Source organism: Phoenix dactylifera, chromosome 6 (genome assembly GCF_009389715.1).
Source record: "Phoenix dactylifera cultivar Barhee BC4 chromosome 6, palm_55x_up_171113_PBpolish2nd_filt_p, whole genome shotgun sequence".
Taxonomy (NCBI): Eukaryota; Viridiplantae; Streptophyta; class Magnoliopsida; order Arecales; family Arecaceae; genus Phoenix; species Phoenix dactylifera.
The window spans coordinates 14,474,512-14,498,994 of NC_052397.1; the positions used below are offsets into that span (position 1 = coordinate 14,474,512).

General features: G+C 36.0%; 3 protein-coding genes across 6 annotated transcripts; 2 read left to right on the forward strand and 1 right to left on the reverse strand.

The window, feature by feature from the left end:
* Window positions 1-5,947: 5,947 nt before the first annotated feature.
* On the reverse strand, window positions 5,948-9,856 carry LOC103710144 (myosin heavy chain, clone 203-like). 4 transcript variants are annotated; one of them, XM_017843271.3, is made up of 3 exons: window positions 9,540-9,856; window positions 7,991-8,137; window positions 5,948-7,858 (listed from the first exon to the last, which is right to left on the reverse strand). In XM_017843271.3, the coding sequence occupies exons 2-3, from the start codon at window positions 8,090-8,092 to the stop codon at window positions 6,164-6,166; spliced, it is 1,797 nt and encodes a 598-aa protein (XP_017698760.2). In that variant the 5' UTR covers window positions 8,093-8,137; window positions 9,540-9,856; the 3' UTR covers window positions 5,948-6,163. The 4 variants fall into 4 exon arrangements, with proteins under 4 accessions (XP_017698760.2, XP_038983450.1, XP_008793989.3 ...); XM_039127522.1 differs by having other exon boundaries at window positions 7,991-8,171; XM_008795767.4 differs by having other exon boundaries at window positions 7,991-9,856.
* A 2,543-nt stretch (window positions 9,857-12,399) lies between these two features.
* On the forward strand, window positions 12,400-15,691 carry LOC103711176 (uncharacterized protein At5g01610). Its single transcript, XM_039127523.1, has 3 exons — window positions 12,400-12,639; window positions 13,342-13,396; window positions 15,109-15,691. Exons 1-3 carry the CDS (start codon window positions 12,538-12,540, stop codon window positions 15,486-15,488), a joined length of 537 nt encoding a protein of 178 aa, XP_038983451.1. The 5' UTR covers window positions 12,400-12,537; the 3' UTR covers window positions 15,489-15,691.
* A 3,963-nt stretch (window positions 15,692-19,654) lies between these two features.
* LOC103710154 (lamin-like protein) lies at window positions 19,655-20,578 on the forward strand. Its single transcript, XM_008795776.4, has 2 exons — window positions 19,655-19,953; window positions 20,071-20,578. Exons 1-2 carry the CDS (start codon window positions 19,770-19,772, stop codon window positions 20,388-20,390), a joined length of 504 nt encoding a protein of 167 aa, XP_008793998.2. The 5' UTR covers window positions 19,655-19,769; the 3' UTR covers window positions 20,391-20,578.
* Window positions 20,579-24,483: the final 3,905 nt, after the last annotated feature.

Genomic DNA, 24,483 nt, shown 5'->3' on the forward strand with positions numbered 1-24,483 from the left:
GGCTGTTTAAAGAGAGAAACAAAGAAAAGAAAGAGAAACAGAGAAATAAGAGAGAAAACAAGAGAGAGAAACAAGAGAGGGATTGCTCTCTCTTCTCCTCTCCCTTCTTTCTTTTTTTCTTTCTTAGCAGAACAGTGGAATAAGAGGCTAAACCAATGACTGTAATCATGGTGGGGGTCAACACCGGAGGGTCGCCAATGTAATCAGAGGTCCAGCTGCAAGTGGTGGCGGTCAGGACTGGCGGCCGAAAACAGGAGAGGACGATCAAAATAGAGGCAATTTTGGGGTCAGTTTGGTACGAATAGTATACATGGCTTAGATAAGCGTGCCCAAATCAGCGGCATGTTGCTCCAAATTTCAGAAACAAAGTTTTTAGATAATCTATTCAACAAATTCTAGCAAAATTAAAGAGACGTATTTATCTTTCATCACTCGTAATTTATTCTACTTCTTTCTTCTGATGATCAATTGTTTTGGTGTACTTGCTTTTTCCTTCAGTCTCCATGACTTCATAGAATAAAACATCCAGACATAAACAATTATACTAATACCCGCTTAATTGCATGCAAAGTGAAGCTTATTTTGTTACATTTAGTGAAGTTTGATTTGAGACCATATTTTCTTTAGGGAGTATGACAACCTTCAGCCATATTTTGTACTGACAAATCTACCCAACCAGCATGGCAACAAAACTTCTTTTTTTTTTTTTTGAAATAAAAGGGAGTAGAAACCAACCCAACTTCATTGCAAAGAGATCAAAAGAGAACATGGTGACATATTTGGTGCATGAATATCTGCAACTCAAGAGTGATAAGTGAACCTAATCAGAAACATTTAGACATCAAGTGTATAAGACTCATGATTCGAAGAAATTTACAAAGTGATTCTACAACATTTTGCGTAATGAGTTAGGTCATGATTCTCCAATGATCAATTTCTCCTCTTCTTCGTAGAGGTTCCATGTTCGATCTTGAGTGCTACATGGATGTCGACAATTTACATCAATTGGCATACTAAAATTTGTGTAATGACTGTTGTGTGATTCCAACATATAGAAGTTCCAAATTTAGGACATGGTTTTATGCATAGTACTACTGTAGCAATTTCTACATGAGCACTCAATTAGTTGTAACATAGTTTGAAAGCAAAATCCACAGCAAATCAAAACAACTGCATACAAATTTTTATATGGACCACTAACTGCTTGGCCATATTCCTCCAATGGGGCCTCTTGATACCCACCAAAATAAAGTATTATGAAAGGATGTGCCATGCCTGTCAGCTTTGACCAAGAATTTGATTAACTAGGCACTTTTAGACTCCCTTTGGAAGGAGGATAGGTGGAAGGTTACCTCTTCCAAGCACCTCAAAAGGTCATGGAATAGCTTTATTCCTCGAATAATTCTATTCTTTTGGAATGGTGGAATAGAATTATTCTATGTGATAAGAAAATTTTTGCTATCTTAATTATAATTTTGCCTCTATTGTTCTTATGATCAAATTCAAATAATCATGAAAACCGATGCGCTCTCGCTCTTCCACTTATCTCTCCAATCAAACAACGATAAATAATTTATTTCATGAAATAGACTATCCGAGATGGGATAATCCTTCAGAAATTATGCACTCCAAACCAAATGCAGCCCAAGGAAAAATCCCTGTTTAATGTTTGGAAAATCTTGTTTCCTTTTCTTACCTTCCAACATTCCAACCCTTAGCAAGCACTTTCAAATTGAAGGATTGAAGTCTTTGGAAGACTTGGTTGAGTCCCACCGCATTCTTTGAAAGCTTCCATGGAAAACTCGTGTTTAATGGAAAAAACGTAGTAAGTTATACGTTCACACTGCCGTGCGACCATTTAGCAGTGCTAGTGTCAATAAAGAAATTTAAAAAGAAGAAGAAGAAGAATAAAGAAATTTAAAAAGAAGAAGAAGGACAAAGTTAGCATCGCCCAAATATTGGACTGGAATATGTGATATCATGTGGTGATGTAACTCTCAAATCTCATGGCATCGACAAGTCCGTGACAGATAAAACCATGTAGAGATATTATAGATATTATGTTTTGAATATCCTACAGAGCCTTAACATAGAATATTCAAGGTAAATAATATCTCTAATATATGCAGCCTAGGAATATTGCATCTGATGTTGATTTCTATTATGTTTGATAGCATTGATTCTTGACATGTCTCTTAAATAATTCAAGAATGTGACAACCATTCTCTCTTTCAAAGATGCAGCATCTTGGCAATTAAGGTTGATACAATATGAGCCAACCAGTCTTAACTATTTAGTGTTTCTTACTTCATTTGCTACATAGTTGCATGGTGAAACCTAGAAATCAAATAGGAAGAGATATGGAAGACGGGTCTAGAAAACAATGCCTAGAAAACTTCATCATCCAACACGTGGATGAAAGGTGCATGTTCGTGTTTCTGAAAATCAAAAAGAAAAAATTTTATATTCTATAACTAGCATGGTCAGATTCATTACTAAATCCTAATCTTATTGAGATTTTTACTTGTATGGTCAGAACTATGTTAAGTTAACTTGAGTCTTAGGCTCAATATACAAAAGTTTGTTTTTTAGTAAGAGATGTTAATGTTTTTATCTTATAGTAGGAAAGAGAGTGTGTGGTTAAGAGGGAGAGAGTTATCCAAAGAGAGCTGCAATAGTTTTGGTGAGACAGTCTTTAAGGTACAGAGTTTTCATAAGACTTATTTACATGACAGGAGCCAAACTCATTTTTTCGGTCTAAATTTTTTTCGTATAAATTTATTTGTCTCTTCTAATTTTTTGTCTTCCACTACTGTTGCTTGATTTGATTGGTGTTTATTTTAGATCCTGGACCGACATATGTGATCTACATCGAGTAGCATGTCGTTCTATACACATTTAATGTCCTCAAGTACACATTCAAGCTCATTGATGTTCAAGGTAGAAAGCAGGCAGGTAGGCAACTCACTCTCTATGGATCCCTTGGTGTGCTAGGCTTAGGAGCTCATGTCTAGCTTTCTTGCGAATATTAACCTGTCCTTCAGTGTTTGCCCCAATGTACAAATGACACTAAGATGCTAAGCCAAGGCGTTGCAGAAGGGATTAAGTGTACAAGATAGAACATTGGACCCTAAGCCAACTGACACCTTCCATGCAACTAGACTAGATAAAGGCATTAAGATGCATATAGCGTGACATTCGTCGCAGGTGTTGTCAATATGCTAGACAAAGCATGACAATTCCGAATTAAAATCCATTACCCTAATCAAAGGAGCAGCACCTTAACTCATGACAATTTTTTTTTCCATAGAAAATATTTTATGTATCCAATTTTTTGCTGTTCACAGAGGTGTATTATGTTCTAGTAGAAAAAGATTTGGACAATGATGATGGTGTGGTGCTTGTTACAACCATTAGCATCCAACTAACAAATTTGGATCCTAGGGAACAGATGAGAAGAAAAGAAATGATGCTTAAAAACAAAGTGATCGAAAGAGATATAATATCAGAATACAGCAAAGGATGATTTGATATAAGACATGCATAAGTTGAACTGATAAAAGACATGCAGAAGTAGTCGGCGATTTTGAGTAATCCATCAAAGAGCTCTCCAGACAAGCCCAAGAACATTGTTTTGATTAAAACAGGCAAATGTAGCTGCCTGTCTCTGAAACATGCTGATAAACTTATTTTTCTCTGGATCGATGTAGGTGATGATGTATTGATTGTTCGAAAATTCTCTCAAAAGTAGTAAACAACTGCTAATCTCCCAAAAATGTTGATTGTTGGAAAAAGATTGGCATGTTCAGAAAAGAAGAGCTGAGGAAATTATTCAATGTCTAGGATTTTGGATCAGTATAACAGATTTCCAGCAAAAAGGAAAAATCTTTACAATTGGAAAGATCCTTTTCCCCTATTCTTTTGGTTATGGGACATTTTCTTATGCTAAATTATTTTGATGAGACTCAAATTATTTTGTCAAGACTCCCTTGCAACAGGATCTTTGAGGCCCCTCACATTGCATTAGTTCAGCTGGGAAGTTTACCATCCTTCTTCCACTATACTATGTGATCTCAGGAATTGGTTGATGGGCCTTCTCATCTGTTATATCAAAAGATGGATAGATAGACACTCAGCTGTTAAGTTGGCTGGATGATTCAAATCATCAACTTATCTCACACTTCAAACTACTTACAATCCCTCCAAATTCAGCTTTACAAAACTTATTTGCCTTGAGGGATGGCCTCTCCATCAGCTTTATCTCTGATATCAGTCCATCCAAACAACTGGAAGCATCTGTAGCAGATTTGCACAAAAATTTTTAGGGACTCTTTCATTTTCTCTAGGTCCAAGAGGTGGCGATCAGGTCTTAATCCTTGTTTTCAGACTATCAGTTATATTATTGAGATCTTCTTCCTTGGACCACTTTACAAAACTCCTCAGAAGTTGAACTTTCCTCACAATCTATACCTTTAGATGGATTGTGGCCTTCATGTTGTGCATCTGTTCAGTTGTTTTTCATAAACAAGATACTTCTATTCATTTCTAGAGCACTCCATGTCATGCATTTTTCAAGTAAAACTTCTTGAATTATTAGAAATGACCACAACATAAACTTCGTGTTATTTAAAATGGCACAGAGCATATTTGACTGGATAAGAAGGGTGTCAAATTAACTTTCTAAGCACCTAAAGACTTTCTGGTCCATGACAGCCATTAACATAGAAGCAAAATTTGTCTGCCTTTTTTCTCAAAAGAACTATGCTTGTCTCCCATTACATCATTGTGATAACTTAAAATCCGTGTCACAAATCCCAAAATAAACTGAACAAGAAAGTTAGCATGTTGACATTCTAATTATACATCATGTCTAAAGCAAGAAATCAACAAAAAACTGAAAAAATAAAAAGAATACTGCTGATATTATAGTTTCTTTAGCATATGCTTTTGAAGATGCTTCCACAGATACCATACCGTGTAGAACAACATACTTATAAACAAGAGAACCAAATTGCAGACACCAAGCTAATCAGTATTGGACTGCAGTATCCTTTTGATGTTATGCAGTTGATGTATATGGATCACATAGCGGCTCCTCTTGAGTGCTGTACTAACAGTTGTAATAAACTTTTCTAAAGCATATGCTTCTGATGAATCATGATTTCTTGTTTCTTTTTTGAGGGGGTGATTTTTTTGCTATCTAGCCTAGATTTTGTGTCATTTGTAACTCATGTTTCAATAGATGCACCGATTTCGGAGTAAAAGCTTTATACTTCTAGAATAAAATAACGATAGCTCAAGAATACATCAATCAACATTTCTAAGAGCTTCTTTCTAGAAGCATAAATGGGCTAAGGCCTTGAAGTGATGCAGGGAAGGAGAGCAACTAGTCATGTCAACCTTTGTCAGACCTTATTTCTGCTCTCTAGGAGTACCGAGACTTTTAAGATGCAGGTGCAATGCACAAAAGCTTCCAACACTTGTCTTGAACTCCTTGTTAGATTCCTATAACCAAACTTTATGAACTGCACTCCTACTTCTTGGTGATATCGACCTTTACTTTTCTTCTTTTTCCTTTTTGTTGGAGCAAAAGTGATACTGATCTTCAGAGGGAACCCAAGATCACAGAAAATACAATATTGCGGTGAAGGCAAAAACATGAAACACTAACCTATCAGCCAGGATCCCAACTGGTACGACTGTATTCGACCTCATCACCTCAACAGTGGCAATTTATTAGAACTCTTGGCATGCACTACAGGCAACCGTGTATGCCTGAAGTCTAGGAAAATCAGTATCTTAATTTTTGTTTACCAGTAATGTGTAACATTTTGAGAAGAAATGGTTTCGGCAGATTGGAGAAATAAACATATACAAGCATACCACTATAAGCAAATTAAACAGCGGAACCAAATTACCAGAAGTTATCAACCTCATTGTGTCAGATAGTGGAGCATTCCCAAAAAAATGAAAAATAAAAAGAGATTAAAAACTAAGAATATCAGTTTGCCACTGATCAAGTACATACTTTGTCACTGAATCCATACTCGCACTCAAAGAAAAAATTTTAATAACACAGGTTCTCTGCTATAAGATGATTGATCTGATGATGGGATATATAATAAAAACTCGGGCCCCAAAAAAGTAAACAGATTCATGATCACTAAAATTTCATATTAAGGATCTTACCAAGAGGGATATAATTCAAATTTTTGACAATAGGCATAGAGGTACCTCTTTTTGCATGGTGAGATACCCTGTTAAGCCCTGACCGACCCATTGGTGACTGAGAGGCTGAAGGCTCGCACATCATGTTATCCATGTATTTCCTAGCGGATTGCTCCGCAAGCACTTCTGAATCAGATCTTCTCTGCTGCTGTTTTATTCTCCATTTCCTTAACTGGTCTTCAACTGCTGCTTTAGCTTTCTCGGCCAGCTCAGATCTTCTTATTGCCTCCCCTAAATTGAATCTCAAATCACTGATTATTGCATTGGAAGCTTCAAGCTCTGCTTTTAAGATGTCAAGCTCGCAATTTTTTTCATATCTAACCAATTGAGATTCATCTTTCAGTGGTGAATCTACTTTCTCAGCCTTCTGGGTCAGGGCCTCAAAATCTTCAGTTGAGATTGTTATACCAGAAGAAATTCCAGTTGAGCATGTAACAAAGTCCGTTCCCTTACTAACTTTAGATGCATCGTCAGTCACCTCCGTTTCAGGTTCAGCATTCTTCAGTTCTAGTTTTAATCTTTCTGTCTCATTCTTGGCTGCCTTTGCTTCTAGCGCTAGTTGCTGCACAGCAAGATACAAGCCAGCTTGAGCACTCATAGCCCTTGCTTCACCTGCCTCAGCAGCAGCAATCTTAGACCTGCCTTTGTGAAGTTCAGATTTCAGATTTGCTATTTCTACCTCAAATTCCAAATCTCTTCGGCTACTTTTTGACATATCATCTTTCAGGTTCTGCATATTACTCATAAGAATCTCGACCTGGCAATCCAGATTATTAACATTGTCCCTTGCACTCTGAAGCTCTTCTTCCATTTGTTTCATTTCAGCTTCCATCAACATAATGTAGTCTGTTTTCTCAGAGTTTTCTCTGTCTATCGTTTCCATCTCTGACCTAAACTGGCTTAAGTCCTTAATGGCATCTGAAGCAACAAACTCCTTTGCTTGCCTTAGTTCCAATTCCAAATAATCAGTCAGTATTATTTTTTCCAAAAGCTCATTCTCCAAATCTTCCGTCAAATCCAACTGTCTTTTCCGTACTTCAAGTTGCTCATGGGACAGAATTACTGCTTCTGTAGCAACCTGCAACTCTGCTTCCATCTGTGAATAGAAAGCAGACCTCTCTTTCTCTGCTTCAACAACTGCCAGGTTAGCCAAAAGAATGGCTTGATTGAACTCTGAAATATGCACCAAAAGCTCCTTGTTGTTCTCTTTCTCTAAAAGTACATCTATCTTCAACAATTCGACCTGTTTCAGTGCAGCAACCTTTGATTCCTCAGCAGCAGTGAGCTCTGCTTTCATAAGATGTAGTTCTTCTTTCAAAGCTTTCAACTCATCCAAAATGTGAATGTATTGTTTCTGGTTTTCACTAGATTTCAGACAATGGCCTGCAATCACTTGAATTACAGATTCAAGTTTAGTTATGTGACTATGAGCTTCCTGGCATTCTTCCACAGATCTATCTCTCTCAGCTTCAGAGCACTTCAGCTTAGTTGATGGTTCTTCAATTGTTTTAGGATAGCTACCAAGTTGGAGAGCAGTGTGCATGTTGGGAAATTCTTTTATTTCTAGCTGCATTTTGCAATTTGCCAACTCCTTCATTGAGAGTTCTAGTTCCTTCTCCTTCAACACTTCCTATGAATTAGAGAAAGGGGAAAAAAGGAAAAGAAAAGAAAAAAGATATTGAATAAAAACCAGAGCTCATGAGGAACTTCAATCATGTTAGTTGATCTTTAATTTTAAAAAAAGATATCGGAGACATTGCACCCCATTGCTGGTTGAACTGCAATTATTCTGATCAATTATTTGCTCAAACAAGAATAGTGCAGCCTGTAAAGATTCAAGTGGCTTTGTGTCTATATCTGCCATTCCTTGTTGCTGGAAGCGGTACCTGTTTGAATTTAAGCTGGTGTCCTATAACAAATGAAGCTGAATTTAAGCTGGTGTCCTATAACAAATGAAGCTGAAATTAAGCAGGTGTCCTATACCAAATGAAGCTTAATCCAACTACAACAATCTTCCAAGCATGAAATTAACCTGAAAAAATGGAGCTGTAATGCTGATGCATGTTTCTCTCATGCATACATATGATCGATTAAATGAGGAAGAAATAAAATAGATATTTGAACAGATAAATTATATTCAATCTTGGCACACTACCGTAAGTAAACTTAATAAGAAGAACAAACAGTGAATAGCCTCATTCAGGTTTTCTTTTTTCCTAAAAACTGAGTAGTCTTATTCACTCAGATTCCTTAAAAGTGCCCTCCTCTTATACCTTGAAGTAAAATAGCTGGATGTAGGACTGCAATTCAAGTTAGTATCAAAGGGCAGATCAGAGTTATTTCTTACCCTTGGAGATTGAAAAATAATTTTTTTTTTCTTTTGGGCAAAGACCAAAAAAATAGTATTTATTAAAAATTACAAGTTTGTGTTCACAGAAATATAATGAAGTTCTTATTAATAAAAGAGTGTATACAGTATACACCTTAAGTTGTCTTCTCCCCTCGATGTAGCATGGTCACTCCACACAACTCGTACAAATACTTCATCTGGTTCTAAAAGATACAACTGTGAATCCCGCAAATTGAATTCAAACACATGTCTTTGTCTTGTTGATGCAATTATCTATATAACTTTTACCAACTTCATCACATTACTAGAGTCAAAACATGAAATAATAAACTCTGCAAATAGTCAGGGCTATTTGAATGTCTGGTCCTACGAAAATGTGTCTACAAGAGTTTTACAAAATTGCTTTCTTGGTTGCTTTTTAACTGGTAGTTCATAAAACATATAAAAAAATATATATTGTTTTGTAATACTAGCCTCCCCCTATCTTTCACATAACCTGTTTTACAGAAAATCAGATATTATAATTATCTGTTTTGTGAAAAATCTTAAAGAAGAATACCAAATAGAAGAAGAATAAAATTCTTGCTCCTAATTTCTCCATGGACAAAGATTCACGAAGAAAAGAGATAAAAATATAATCCATGGTTTCTGGTCATGATATATTCTAAATTCAATCAATCTGCTGCTTAAACCCAAATTTATACCAAAACACAGAAGATTGCACTATGTCTAATAACATTAACATTCACAAGAACTCTTAAACACGTAGAAAGAATAGACTGCTAGATGAGAAAAGTAAATACTAGAAAAAACAAAAGAGCCCAAAGATCAAGAGGATCAATCTTTATGCGGATTAAAAGAGAATGCTCTAATTTCAACCACCAAGGTTAGAACTTTCCAATGTTTTCGATCAATTTAGAGCCAAATCTAATCAGGAAAAAGAAGAAGAAGGAATTTTTACCCAAAATAATGATCGGCACCTCCGATTGATCAAGAGTTAGGAGATGAATCGGTCGAAACGAATCAAATACCCCATTACTGGAGAAATTAATAGAAAAATCCGGCGTGAAGCTTCGGGAAGGTGAATCATCGTGAAAACCAAGGGGGAAAGCATCCGACTGGGGCATCTTCGAAGACATTGGAAGAAATTTTGTTTGATTCCGTTGGGGTCGTCGCAAAGGGACGGAGCCACCGAAGCAGAGAAAGCCGTTTAGGTTTTAGTTGGAAACGAGCCCTTGTTTCCTCCGTGGCGCGGAAAACGGTCGATTTGGTTGCAGGTTTGGTTTATGGAAGTCAGGCTGCCGTCACAAAATAAACCAATAAATAAATAAATAAATGATTTATATAAGTTAGGGGTGATTTCTCACTATAACAGCTATAATAGTCATCATTATGCATATAAATTTATAGATATATTTGGATTGTGATAATTCAATATATAATAATCACTGTTACTATAATTATTATTAGTCACAAATCACAATGTTAAGTAATAGTTAATTATGAAGAATAATAACATGATTCTATTTAGATAAATGTTTAAATGTTAGATGGTAAGTACTATAGGGATCAAGAAATAAGGGTCAAGAAAAAATATATAATCTATATTTTTGTTATCAATATAGATAATTAAGACACCTCAAAAACTATTATAATGGGCTAATATAGAAAATGCCTGGTTTAATATTGTGGGACATGTGTTTTTAAGCCCTCCAACTTGGATATGTGTTAGGTAATGAGTTGTTGCTTAAATATGTTTTATATACTAAACCTTTTCCCTTTTTTTTATTCTTTTGTTGAATCAAGCGTCAAAGGTTTGACACAGGCCTCTCATCCAAACCTAGTCACAAGGCTCAAAAAGCCAGTGATAAAGCCCAATGTTGCCAAGCTAGTGGGCCTCCATACCTTGCATAGCACTCACATATGCCTTAGAGATCGCATTAAAAATAATTTAAAAGTACTTTTAGTTTGCATCAAAAAGTTTTTTTGATTTTTAATTTTTTTAGGCCAAAATATGCACGATAAAATATTATAATTACAGAAAATATTTCTTTATATTATAGAAATCTACAGAAGTTCCAACAAAAAAAAAATCCTAATACATTGATATGTTATTGTATTATACTATAAACATAATATTATATTACATTATATCATATCAAATTATGTTATATTATTATACTATAATATATAATATTATATTATTATATTATAATAATATTATACAATATGTATTATATTTTGTTATGCTCTATTGTATAATATTATGCAATATCTTTTATGGTCATTTTATCGTACCAAAATAGTTTCTCAATTTGTTTATCAATAGAGCCGGCCCAATCCTTAGGCGGCAGTCGCCTAAGCTCCGATCTAAAAAAGGCCTACTACAGGAAAAGTCACAAAAATAAAATAAAAAGGAAAGAGGCCCCATGTAAATTCGCCGGCCCAATATACACTATGTGATTGAACGACGCCGTCGGTGACTGCATCCCAGCCATGGGCGCGAGGAAAACGATTTGACACCCTGGCGATCACGCTGTCCCAAGCTCAATTTTAGCGCTGGCAATGTTCCCACGAACAACCTCCGGTGATGATAAGAGAACTCTCACCGAAAAAACATGCAGGTGTGAACACGGATAAAATGTACTTCGGTCCTGGATTTTAATGGACGAGTAATGGCTTGCGAAACGAGAAGGAGAGAATCGAATCCTCTAGGTTGTCCCCACCCATGTGTCCTTGGCTCTCATGGCTCCAAACATCACCAATAAAAAAAAAGACACACCATCTAATGAACTAAAGTTTTTTGTAGTGGTGTAAATAAGTGGAGAACCGCATTGATGACGCATCCATGCTTCGTTTAGTGGAGAAAGGGACTCATGAACAAGAACAAACTGATGATGCTTATACTCTAGGACTTCTTTCTAGGGGTATGACGCTTTAATGGATCCATAGATGCAGCTATTGGAGTATTTGGAGATTGTATTATCTTCAAAAGGATGATACCACATTACATGTAGATTTTAACTTTTCTTTTTCCTCTAAGAGAAAGAAGAGAAGGAGGAAAGCACTGTCCATCGTCATTTTAGTGTATAGATATAATACGAGGCCTCAGGTTAGCGACGTATAAATTTTTTGGATCCTTGGTATACTATATAACCGGTAAAGCATTTCAAACTATAACGCATCTAATGACCGTTACATCGGAAAAGTGAACTTGCTAGTTTAGCAGTTGAAGCGACAAAATAAAAAGCTAAAGATTAAATTCCTAACTTTATAATGGTCCTTGGAGGGCCGCTCAAGTTCAATAACCAAACTTGATAGTCTAATTAGCAATCATGATTTCTTATATATTGCAGAACAGCTGTAATTGGGTGACAAACTTGATGTTCTAAATTGCAATCCCGATTACTCGTTTATTGCATGATAATCATAATGCATCATTCCAATGTACTGTAAAGACTGTTGTCCACGTCTAGCATAAGCCTCGGCCCATCATAGCCAACTCGTATTACATGAATCGTTGTGATCATGAAATCGGATTGTCAAATTGAAATTGGGGAGAGAGCTAACCTTGTTGTTGTGTAGCCCAAGAAATTCTAGGGTTTCCAAATCACCATCTACCACCTCAACTTCTGAAAGAGAACGAGGGACCACAATATTAATGACATTTTTACTTGCTTAAGGTCATGGCAAAGTACATTACCTACTTAATCCTACCTAGGGTACGTGTCATGCAAGCATTTGGTAGAAACGGTTGTCCTCGTGCTTTGGGCATAACAACTAATCTCCTCAGGCGCAGGGCATCTTACTGTCTTCAGTCTCTTTTCTTGAGAGGCGAGCGCCGCTTTCTTGCTCTCCTCTCCTGTTGTGGCGTTCTCTGTTCCTTGGCCGGCGGCCGAGAGAGACCTCTTTCTCTTCTCTCGGAGAAGAAGGGAGGGAAAGAGGTGGGATTCGGGAGGATGGAGAAGGCGCTGACGAAAGTTGGGAGCTTGAAAGTTGGGAGCGTTTGGATTTCGAAGAAGGCCAAAGAGGAGATCTCCTCCATTGGCGATGACATCTCTGTGAGTCCAAGACCGAGAAACCGAAGAGAAAACCAAAACATTTTCCTATTTTTTCTTATACTTTCTTCTTTTAGACTTCGATCTATTTACTTTTACGCGGTTTTCTTTGTTACCGGTGTGTCTTCAAGTACTTTTTTGGTCTCCATCTCAAACAATGTGGATGGATTTGGGCCAAAGCCTATGGATCTTTTGTGTTATTTGGCATTCTATATTACCAGTAAAAGCTTTTCTGCGAAAATTCCCTCAAAAAACTATTTTGACGATTTTTTCCCGTGAAATTAGGGGAATGGTAGCGACGGGTTTTCACTAAATTGAGTCAATTATTTAGTTTATTACTCTTTGCAAACAACGCTTCCTCTCTGAGAGCATAAAGATTGCATATTTAGGGGACACTCTTTTATGGTTTTATTTCGCAATTTGGAATTCAGAACAGTGGATATCGACATTTTTTTCAGAAAAATGTTATTCAAGTAAGCGTCGATTCTATCACTATGTATTTTTTTTTGCTGTGAATTTTGCGCCATTTTGCTTTCTTGATTTATTGATATGTAATGAAAAAAATCTTCTTAGGAAAATATGAACTAGAAAAATTATGCTGGTGGATTGTGATCATTTTGTGTTGATTTGGAAGGATTGCATGCAGTGTCATTTGTTTTGTTGTTTAATTGTTTTTGCTGAAAAGTTGCTGGTGGTGATTGGCAGCGGTTCTCAAATACTGTCGAGGGGAAAGCAAAATGGATCTTTGAAAAGCTGAAAGGTGAGAATTGATGCCAGATTAGCCATTGGCTTTAAAATTTCAAATGTTTCTTCTTATATTGGAAATTATCATACCTTAGCATGTATTGGATGCTTGCGTTCCATTGCATTTGGGTTCTTGTGTTGGCATCGATCAACAATAATGCATGATAACTGTTATGTGCATAAAGGAAGGAAAATAAATTATTACATCAATAATGACAGATTTTGGTAAACATTTTGGCATCAAATTTCTTAATTCTTGTTTTTTGCTGGGCCATTGGAAGCTGATTCCACTCCCGCAAGTGCCTACTTCTTGATACTTCTGCCTGCTCTGTGATGTAATTTGATTTATTGGTAACTTACTTAAATTTTTACCAAATTAAGATCAGTTAAAATATGTATACTCCATAAATGCCTTTCTTTCTTTGATTGTGAATTATTCCTCTCCCTTCTGTTTCATTTACTCATGTCAATGTAGAAGGCTTTGATGTCATAGCATCAATTTTGCAAATATTTTTGTTAATAGCTAAGATATGGGCCTGAAAAAATTTCAGGCTGCTCCAGTTATATAATGAATTTCAAATCATTTTCCGGACCAAACTAGATGAATTTATGCTTTTCACCCACTTCATCTTTAACTTTTCGTATTTCACTTTGCACTACTGAGGTTATTCCATTATTTAGTAACGTTGCTTTGACTTGGGCTAGATCCTTTAAGAATTAGGTTAGTGAAAGCTATGATATCACTCTCAGAATTGTTTGAACAAGCTATTCAAATGCTTTGGAACTGACAAGGAAGAAGAAAAAGAAAACAATCAAATGTGCATCAAACTTAATTCACTTTGGGTATATGATTCACTTTATAAATATTATGGCTAAGAATGGGGTAGAATGTGTCTTTTTCAAGCTTTTGCCCTGTTGTGATAGACTCTCATAGGCTTAACATTTTTCAAAAAAAAAAATTAATGATTGATGTTTTTCTACTGGACTATTGGGACTATTATTCATGAAAAAATGTTTGTGAAAACCACAAAGAATGATATTTTGTATGTCTAGAATGCCGTAAACTGGATCATTGTGAATCTTTTGATAAAATATCATTTGAACATTATTTTGGCCTGTTGGTTGTTGGTTTTAACAGGATGTCACTAGGTGGGACAGTTTGCTGTCTGTCATACTTGACAAAGTGTTTGAGTTCAATAAATGAAGCACATCAGGTTTTATATAGTTGTTGTTTTATGAGGAGAATGTGGTCACCCATGTGCCGGTCTATCTGCTGATGCGAGGGAATTGGTGATAGCCTAAGAATGGATACCTGGGGCACATGAGATGGTGAATTTATATTCATGAACCCTATTTGTGTTGTGACTGGTAACAGAGATCGCATTGATCATAGCAATTGCTATTCATGGTGACTGGTGCTAAAGCAGTTTATATGGTATTTGGTAGAAATATAGTTTTTTATAAAAAAAAGAACATTTTGATGGTTGATGGAAAGTTTTGGCATACTCATCATTTTTCCACAATTATCGCATGTATAGTAGAAATATAGTTTTGCATGAGCACAGATGACAGACCATCTCTGATCGCACCATTTTGGTAAAAGTGTTAATAAATTTCATATATGCTTCCATGCTTACATGCACATACTCCACATGGACACGTAAACTTAGTGCACTTCCATCTAATTGTTGGAGTTAAGGTGAACTATCCTGTTTCATTTTTCCACAGGGAAGTCACCGAAACCCCTACCAGATCTTCTCCGTGAATACGGGCTACCACCAGGCATTTTCCCAAGGAACATAATATGCTATGAGTTTGATGAATCAAAATCAAAGTTGATTGTTCACCTGCCTTCCCCCTGTGAGGTCAGCTTCAAAGATTCCTCTGTACTAAGATATGCCACCCGTGTCAAAGGGGTCTTGTCAAGAGGGAAGCTATCCGGGATCGAAGGAATGAAGACCAAATTCCTGGTTTGGGTTAAAGTTACCCATGTGGGTGTTGAGAGCTACAAGTCTGACAAGGTCTGCTTCACAGCCGGTGTGAAAAAATTGAGGCCTAAGGATGCTTATGAGATGCCTCGTGATTCAGTCAAAGTAGAAGAGTTTTAAGGTGATGGCACTGATTCTCTATTTTTATTGTTGTGTACACTGTTTGTGATCATTTAAGAATCAGAAAGGTTACTGTGTATCTCCGTGCATTGATGGATGCGATATTAGTGTAAGAGAAGTAGAGTTCTGTTCTCTTTATTTTTCTTTCAATGATGTTTTAGATATTTATGCATTGATTCATTTCTCCTCCTTCTCCCCTCAGCTATGTAATCTTGCTTGCATTATGATCTTTCTTTCTTTCTCTTTGTGCATAGGCTTATAGTGCTTTTGCTTAAATGTAGTGAATTTGAGGAGTTCAAGTTTTAATATATATTCCAGTCCAAGGCTTAGGATATTCAACACATAAATAGGCCTCTGTGCTGGAGTTAGAAGGCCAAATTCAAGATGTTGAATAAAATTTCTGCTAGGAGATGCAGTGTGGATTATAAAGTCCAATTCTTTAGGTCACAGACTCCCAAGGTTATACATGCATAGAGACATGTGCACTCATATTGTTCTTGGTGAATTTTTGGCATGGCATTCATGTTTGGTACTTCTTTAAAGAAGTGCTTTTGCGACTTTTAAAGCAAAATAGCACTTCCCAGAAAAATAAGTATTTAGTAACATTATCTAGAAAGTGTCTTTACAAGAAGAAAAGTCAGAAAACACATTTAGGAGAAGCTAGAAAACCTAGCTTCTAGTTTCTCTTCTCTTTTTATAAAACAGAAGCAACACTTCATGAGTGTTGAATCTTAGGAGAGCTTGTGCAGTCTCAAGACTCTCAAGCACTGTGAGATATGAAATTCAAAGTAGGTTTTATCACAACATATTAGATGATAGTGAAGTTTTTTCCTTCAAAGAGACAAATGTATGTGGACTGGGTGCTTGGCTCCTCATCAATTTGCTCAATTCATGTGGATGCATATCAATTTCGCAATTAATCAGTCGTAAGTAAGCAGGCAATATTGAATAAGATGCCTCAATTTACATGACTTGAAAATTTGCAGTGAAAAAGTTGGCAATAAAAATCAACAAAAATAAAAGAATATTTGATGGTGGAAGATATGTAAAATTAACAAAAATGCAACCTTGACAGCAGATGAGACTTCCACTCCAAACTCCAAATAATAAGAGATGATAGTCAGAGGACTTATGTGAACTGTACTAACTGGCTAGCATGCATCTCATACTGTCAACTACACATTGCATAACCATAGACATATTCTTATGCATCCTTTTTCATTGTGGATCATTAGGCATTTGCACACATATTGTTTGTCACTCATGCATGTACCCATGGCAAAAACACCTTCAGCATGCATAATATCAGAAAGAAGGATGGTGGATTCTAGTGAGATAACTAAGAGTACTTTATTATGAATGATATATTAGGTAGGTTTTTATTTGTGCACTTGTATTATGTATGTCCAACTGATGCTTTTGTGAGAGAGAAGCTGAAAGGAATCCATGGGAAAAAGAAAAGTTCAACTCTAAGCCCTCAAGAAGACTGCTCTTATATACCAATTCTCCTTCATTTTTATTTTTATCCCTGCTTTTCAGCTATATTGGAAGAGGCAAAAACATGATAGCATTCATGCTACCCTCTTGTGAACCTCCTACATGTACCACAAAAGGCTCCCATTGAAGCCAATTGTGTTGAGCTAATATGACATGACCTGGCAGTTTTCAATTGAAGGGATTTAATGGACTGCAAACCGTGCAGCCAACTATATCCAAATGGAAACGATATCAATGGAAAAAAAAATGAAATTACTTGATCATGCCATTGTTTATACCAATAAAATTAAATCCCAAAATTATGTGCTTGCAGATATAAAGTAAAAGATATCAAATAATAATCATTATTTGTTATATAATTACTTTTATAATGTAATAATAATCAGAAAAGAATTCTTAGTTAAAATATGTTAACATATATATCTGTCCTAAAGGAAGGTCTTTTAAAGCCATCACAATGGTTGATATATTAAAGCTTACCTACCAAGAGCTGCATTATTTGGATTATATAAAACAAGGCACACCATCACGTATGGATCGTGAATTACATAATTTTTGTCTTATGGAAATTGGCAAGGAAAGAATCCATTTTTAAAATGAGAGACAAGATAGAATAATAATTACAGGCTTTTTTAGGGCACATTGTTTGGTTTTTATCTCATCTATTTCTAGCTATAAGGTTGCCCATCTCAAGGCAAGCATTTAAAGTACAAGATGCAAAAGCATACGCTCAAGAGCTTTGTAAAACAGCAGTTCCAACAAAAGAAAGAAAGAAAGAAAGAAACTGTTCTGAATTTTGCACCTACTCAATTTATCAATCAATAAATTCTATCAATAAGTATATAGGAGTTAAAAATGATTATTTTGTGGAAGGGATGGTCTCAAAAGTTAAAAACAAATCAAAAGATCCTAGAAAGACGATTTGGAAATACATTTTGGATGAAGGAATCAAAGCCCTAACAATTCATGAAACAAATCACAAGCCACATGATAGGATAGAATGGTTTATATCTACCACCATATGGAAGATTGAGTTGGAGGGAAATTTTATAATAAGTAACATCTCCGTAATATTGATCTTGGATATTTGGACTCCAAATGCTAGATCGAAGGAGAGTGTTATCATACAACAAGTCTGATTTACATTTTAAATTTTTAGCAAAAAGAATACTTTAAACATTGGGACATCATAAGATAAGGTGGCATTTGGTATGAGATAATGACTCTAAGATCAATAGTGATATGGATGAAGGTAATAAAATAACCGTATTTAGATGCACCTTAATAGTCCTATATGGCAGTGATCCCAAATTATCTCTATTCTTAAAATCGTTGCCCAAACTAGTAGTATTAAAATTGACATTGAGGAAAGATTTCCAAGATCACCCTAGGACAATGATGTTAGGTTAAAATTTGAAGATAAAAATATCCCTCAGTCTAGCATAACAATTTATTTCCAAAAATATTGACCTATAGAAAAAAAAATTCTTCTTACTGGAAAGGGTTTGATAATTCTATAAAAAAATTTCTTCTAGTTAGAAAGTCTGATAATTCTCTAGAATTATTTCACCATGTTTTGATTTTTTTTATATGGCTAAATTGTTTTTGAATGACATGTTTTCATAATTTGATTTCAATTCATATGTAATTTTCTATAATTTATTTGAGAATCCTATTTAATATTTGCAAAATATATGGAACATATCATCGAAAATTTTGATATTACATGGTCAGTGATTGTGGATTCTATGGCATACTAAAAAAAGTTAATCGTGGATCCCCGAGGATCTTTAATCACCAAGGCATAGCAAACTAAATATAATGATCTTAGATCATCAAAAATCAGATTACTCTAGGATGAAGATCACCGTAGTAATGGCATTTGGGACACTAAACTCCACTATCTATATTTGTTGGAGTAAAAGCGTGAAGATTGAAAAATTAAGAAATGTTGATATAACATATTGACTTAGTTTCACTTTTACTATTGCTCTTATCCCTTCCACTTGTGGGCTTTCATAGCATCCTACAACAGAAGGTAGACCATAGAATGTACAAATCATTTGATCCTTAAGAACAACTGTAACCTCTTTAAGGATGGCATTACAATCACTTTTCCACTTAATTATTTAATTTAAAATTTTCCATAAAGAATATTTTTATTTAATTAATTATTTAAGTTAAATAATTTAAATAGTCATGATTAATTATTTACTTTAAACTTTATAAAATTAGAATACTATTTATGGCTAGTTAATATGTGGCCAATTCATAATTGGGAATCAAATCTAAAGTTGAAACCGGATCGTATACAAATTGAATACCAGTATATTCACATCCATATTTTTTTTGATAAATACAAATATAGATATAAAAATTAGTTAGATGCAAAAATTTATACCTATATCGATTTTAAATGGATACATATACAAATTAGATACCAAAAGTATGGATATAAGTTGGATAATTAAATTTTATTATGATATAATTAAAAATATTACATATAATGAAATATATATATATATATATATATATATATATATATATATATATATATATATATATATATATATATATATATATATATATATATATATATATATATATATATATATATATATTCAGAGAGATTATCTGGCCCACTTTCACCACTAACCAAATCGCACCGATGAATCATCTGCCCTCCAATTCCACCACCGGGCCCCATAAATACTCCACCAGCGAGCAAACACTGTATAACCGCTCCGCAGTCTCGAGACTCTTCTTCCCCGTCCCTTGCCCGAAATGGAAACTTCGATCAACCCTAGACGCCACGCCGCCCTTCTCCTCTTCCTCCTCCTCGTCTCCTCCGCCGCCGCCGCCGTCTCCGCCGGTATGCACGTCGTCGGCGACAAGAAACACTGGGCCCCCGACGTCAACTACACCGAGTGGGCCGCCGGCGAGCACTTCTACCTCCACGACTGGCTCGGTCCGCCGCCAATCCCCTCTCCCCCTCCTCCTCCTCTTCTTTCTTCCTTCGGATCTATCGATCGATCGGCGTTTCAATCTACCCATCTTTGATACTTTTTCTTTTTCCTTCTTTCAGTGTTCTACTACCCGGAGGGGTATTACAACGTGATCCAGGTGAACGAGACGAACTACGAGCGGTGCTCGGAGGAGAATCCGATCAATAAGTACGCCAAGGGGCGGAGCTACGCGATGCAGTTGAACGAGACCGGACGCTACTACTTCATCTCCGGCGGCGGGTACTGCTGGAACGGCATGGAGCTCTCCATCAACGTCGAGCCCCTCCCCGCCCCGGCCCCTGCCCCGGTGCCGCCGTCGAAGTCCAGCGCCGCTCGCCGGAGCGGTATCTGGAGCGCCGCCGCCGTCGTGGGTTTCGCCGCGTTCGTCCTTGGTGTGTAGCTGGGCAGTGCGCTTTTTTCATCATTTTTCCATAAATGCCCTTCTACTTTGTCTTATTTACATAACGTTTTGTTTGTTTTGGAACAATGGGGATTTGCCGGATTCATTAGCTATATTCGCTAGAATTACTCCTAATTTCGAATGTTAAAAATTTTAAATGGAAAAAAAATTTGGTGGTTTGCGTGTAATATGGTGGAGATACTAGGGGTAGTTTAGTCATTGTATAAGAATTAAAGCGCCCTTTCGTTTCCCGAGAAAGATTGCTGGTTTCTTTGCTCCTTTTACATTCGTCCCAATTTGACCCTGCCGGAATGACGAATATGCCCCTGAAATCTGAAGCTTTGAGTGGGAATATGGGGATATTTTAGTCTTTTGGCGGGATGAGAACGTAGATCGCTCGTGGCTTTGAACCGGTTTTCAGAGATTTTTAGGGGCGAACAATAACGACCGTCTGATATATTTAGATTTCTCGGTGGTCCCCATCATCCCATCGGAGGAGGTGAGACGAGCGTGATAAAAGTTGGGTCCCGCCTGTTCCTATACTTCGTGGCAAGTGGCTGGGGACAGGCATGGGAGCTTTAAGCCTACGTGCCGAGCGTACACTGCGTGAATCACGTCCATCCACTGTTAATCTTCTATCTTGTTAGAAATATTTTTACTAAAAACTGTGTATCTTTATTCTATAAAAACATTATAAAAAAATAATATGCTAGAATAAAATCAAAAGATTAAAAAAGAGATTGTCTAGATCGAAATATGTGATATACACTGCCTTTGCGAGGGTTTCGAAAATACGTAATATTTCAGAAATACTATATTTTTAAAAAAATATATCATAAAAAAATAGAAGATATAAAAAATTAATTTTTTAATTAAAATCCTAATATATCTTGCAGCCTTGGCTAAGAGGATCACACTAAGTGAACTGGCGAACCAGTAGATGCTCCAGGTTTATGTCATTTTGATGGCCAAAAGGGTTCAACTAATTGTTATGGGTGATACCAATATTTGTAATAACTTAAACTTTTTTTATAAATGCCATTTAGGAGATGCGATCTTTAAAGCACACGTATGACCATCTAAGGTGCTTCCTAAACTACACTCTTCATCTGGTATCTCTCTTTAAATAATAGAAATTAAGATGTAATCCTTTGTTTGATCGGACTTTAACATAAGGTCAATGACCATTATCATTTAACTTTTAGTCCATCACACATTTATATGGGATTTGATGTACTTCTACTTATATTTATAATAGTTCTTCCACACAGTTATATTCTTCCTGTACACAGTTATTTGTAACTGCATATATATCGGAGAATAAGTATGCACAACTGCTGGGAACCTGAAATTAAAGAAATTTTAAAACTTGGAGTGGATGTTAACGTCACTTTCCATTCAACAGAAACTAAAAGTGATAATCCGGTTAATGGAGCAACTAGCTATCAATTGACTATTGTTTTTAGTATTTAAAATTAGCATTGTCTATGGTTTGAAGTCTCTTTTTTTTTTAACAGATAGCTAGCTTATAAAGACAGTGATGAGGCGTATGAGAAAAAAAGTTATTTGGGGTAAGAGTCTAAACTCTCATGGAATATACTCCAAACATAATGCGAGACAAGCAACGTATGAGTGCTTTTATAAAGCTTTAAAATTTAACCACTTAAGATTAAATTAAGATTGCGAGGTACATGTCTACTGCATTGGCACACACCAGATGACTGATAGGTGATAGGCGATAGGCGGAGTATCGATATGGCTGGGGACCCTTAGGTAGATGCCCTTCCCTTGCAGTATTGGCTGACTACGGTTAGTGTCGAGGCAGCGGAGGGTCTGCATGTCTGTGATCTCCTTGTTCCAGAGGCGCTGCGTGGATGAGGCTAGGTTGTTTCAGCTTTTCGAAGAGTATCTTGCAGAGAGGGTCCGATCTCTTCCCGTACTATGGTGTGCAGGTCTAGACATCCAGGTTTGGAGTACGTGATAGGTGCATGAAAATGTACCTTTTAATAAAATTTGATTACGCCCAAAGAATAACGCGGCTATCGCAGTATATATTGGGGTGTCGATTCCACAGGGAGAAGGTAGGAACACTAAAAGGAACTACAAAACTAAAAAGAAATATCAAAGCAGTAAAATGTGATGTGAATGTTTAAAAGTAAATTGACAATTAGATTGTAGTAGTGAAAAGATGTGACCAGAATTAATGGCAGCAAAGCATCGGGAATTCCTCACTTGAATCAGGTAATTCCATTCATATTTGATCCATTGGATAACTCAATTAGAGATCATAGCACCAGATTCTCTAATTGGAGGATATAGCATTACAATCAAAATATTTAGTGGTAATTCTAGAAAATCATTCTCCTCTTTTAAAACCAAGGATTGTTATCCTTTTAGACTCAGATTCAAAGACAAAAATATACCCAATGGCAATATTTCAGCAAAAAATCACACTAACTGGATAAACAATCAAATCTAGATATAATCAAGCACCTCAACAATTCTATAGAAAAAGACATGGCTGAATCTATGAAAAGAATAGGTTCAAGATTATTCCAACACAAGAAAGATCTATTGATGAGAAATGATAAACAAAAATTGTATCAACATGAGAATCTATTACATAGATCAAATATAAATAAAACTACCATCATCCAAGCGAGTTCATCCCTAGCTTCACCAAAGAATTAGCTCTCCATGAATTTTTGGCTCCTCTTGATGATTTCTTTGTAATGCAGTCTTTTTTCTGTTTAGAACGGCGTGCTCCCCAAGTATATATATAATTTTGGGGCTAAAAACCCTAGGAAACACAACTTAGACACGTTTGCATGTATTTTTCCGACTTTACCCTCGAGCACCAACGTCAGCGTGAGGTTCGGGAGACTCTCCAGATCGCATCTGATCTTCAAATTTTATGTTCTTATAGTCCTTTGAAAGCTCTGGAAGTCTAGTTTCCAACAAAATTTGAATCATCTCAATTGGACTTCTGTAGCTCCCGAAATCATCAAAATACTACACAAAGGTCTGATCTGTCAGGGCCCAGGCTGGCGGTTTAGGAAAACCTAACTTTGCAACTTCATAACTTTCTCTCTGGAGCTCCAATTGACCTGATTCTTGATGCATATGAAACCTCAACATGTCTACTTCATCTCCACCAAGTTTCATTTCATTCGGACTGCAATGGAATATTCAATCTTCTTAACTCCATTCCTACAATAAAATCACCAAAATCAATTAAGACTTGGACACTTTGTGAAGTAAAGTTCAGATTAGAAAAATATCATAAAAATATCCAAATCATGCTTAAGTCTTAACAATTTAGCCTAAAGTGGTAGTATTAAAAGGTACATTTTCATGCACCTATCACACCTCCCAACCAGCTTATTGCTAGTCCCTAGCAATTTAAGCGAAGAAAAAGAACGGACTATATCCAACCCAGTGTAGACAGCTTTTGCATGAGCTAAGCAATAATATTCAAGTATAACAAACAAAGTACTCGCAAGAGATCAACAATACTATCAAAATCAGTCCATCAAGAGCAACTCCCAGAATTCGTGTGTGTGTGTACTCTAAGCCGTTACCATCTTACCACCAACCCTGACACATACAACGTCGAGAACATTTCAAACAAAAGCTTCAACTCCATATCTCACAGGTATAATATTCAATAGTAGACTGGTGTAAGGGGTCTCTCTATGGAGTTGAGAAAGGGTGTTCACACAAATATATGAGAAGGCAAGTGTTCATGAACAAGCAACAAACAAGCATTGATCTTATGATAGGATCACCAACCATTGGGAACTCAACCATTCTTACCACAAACCCACTTAGGATCAAAAAGGTCAATAATAAAAGGTTGTAATGAGGCTAAAGTTAAGTAAAATAAAAATAATAAAAGGATGGATAAGAGAATTCAAAAAAACTTTCCAGTACATGCTAGAGGTCTTCACAAGATATAACATCAAGCACAACTTCCTCAAACCGCTTGTACCTTTTTTTTTCTTTTCTCTTTTTTTTTTCTTTTTTTTTTTCACGCTAGTCATACCATTTGGTTATTTCATCAACAACTTCATACTAGCATTTTGAACCTGTG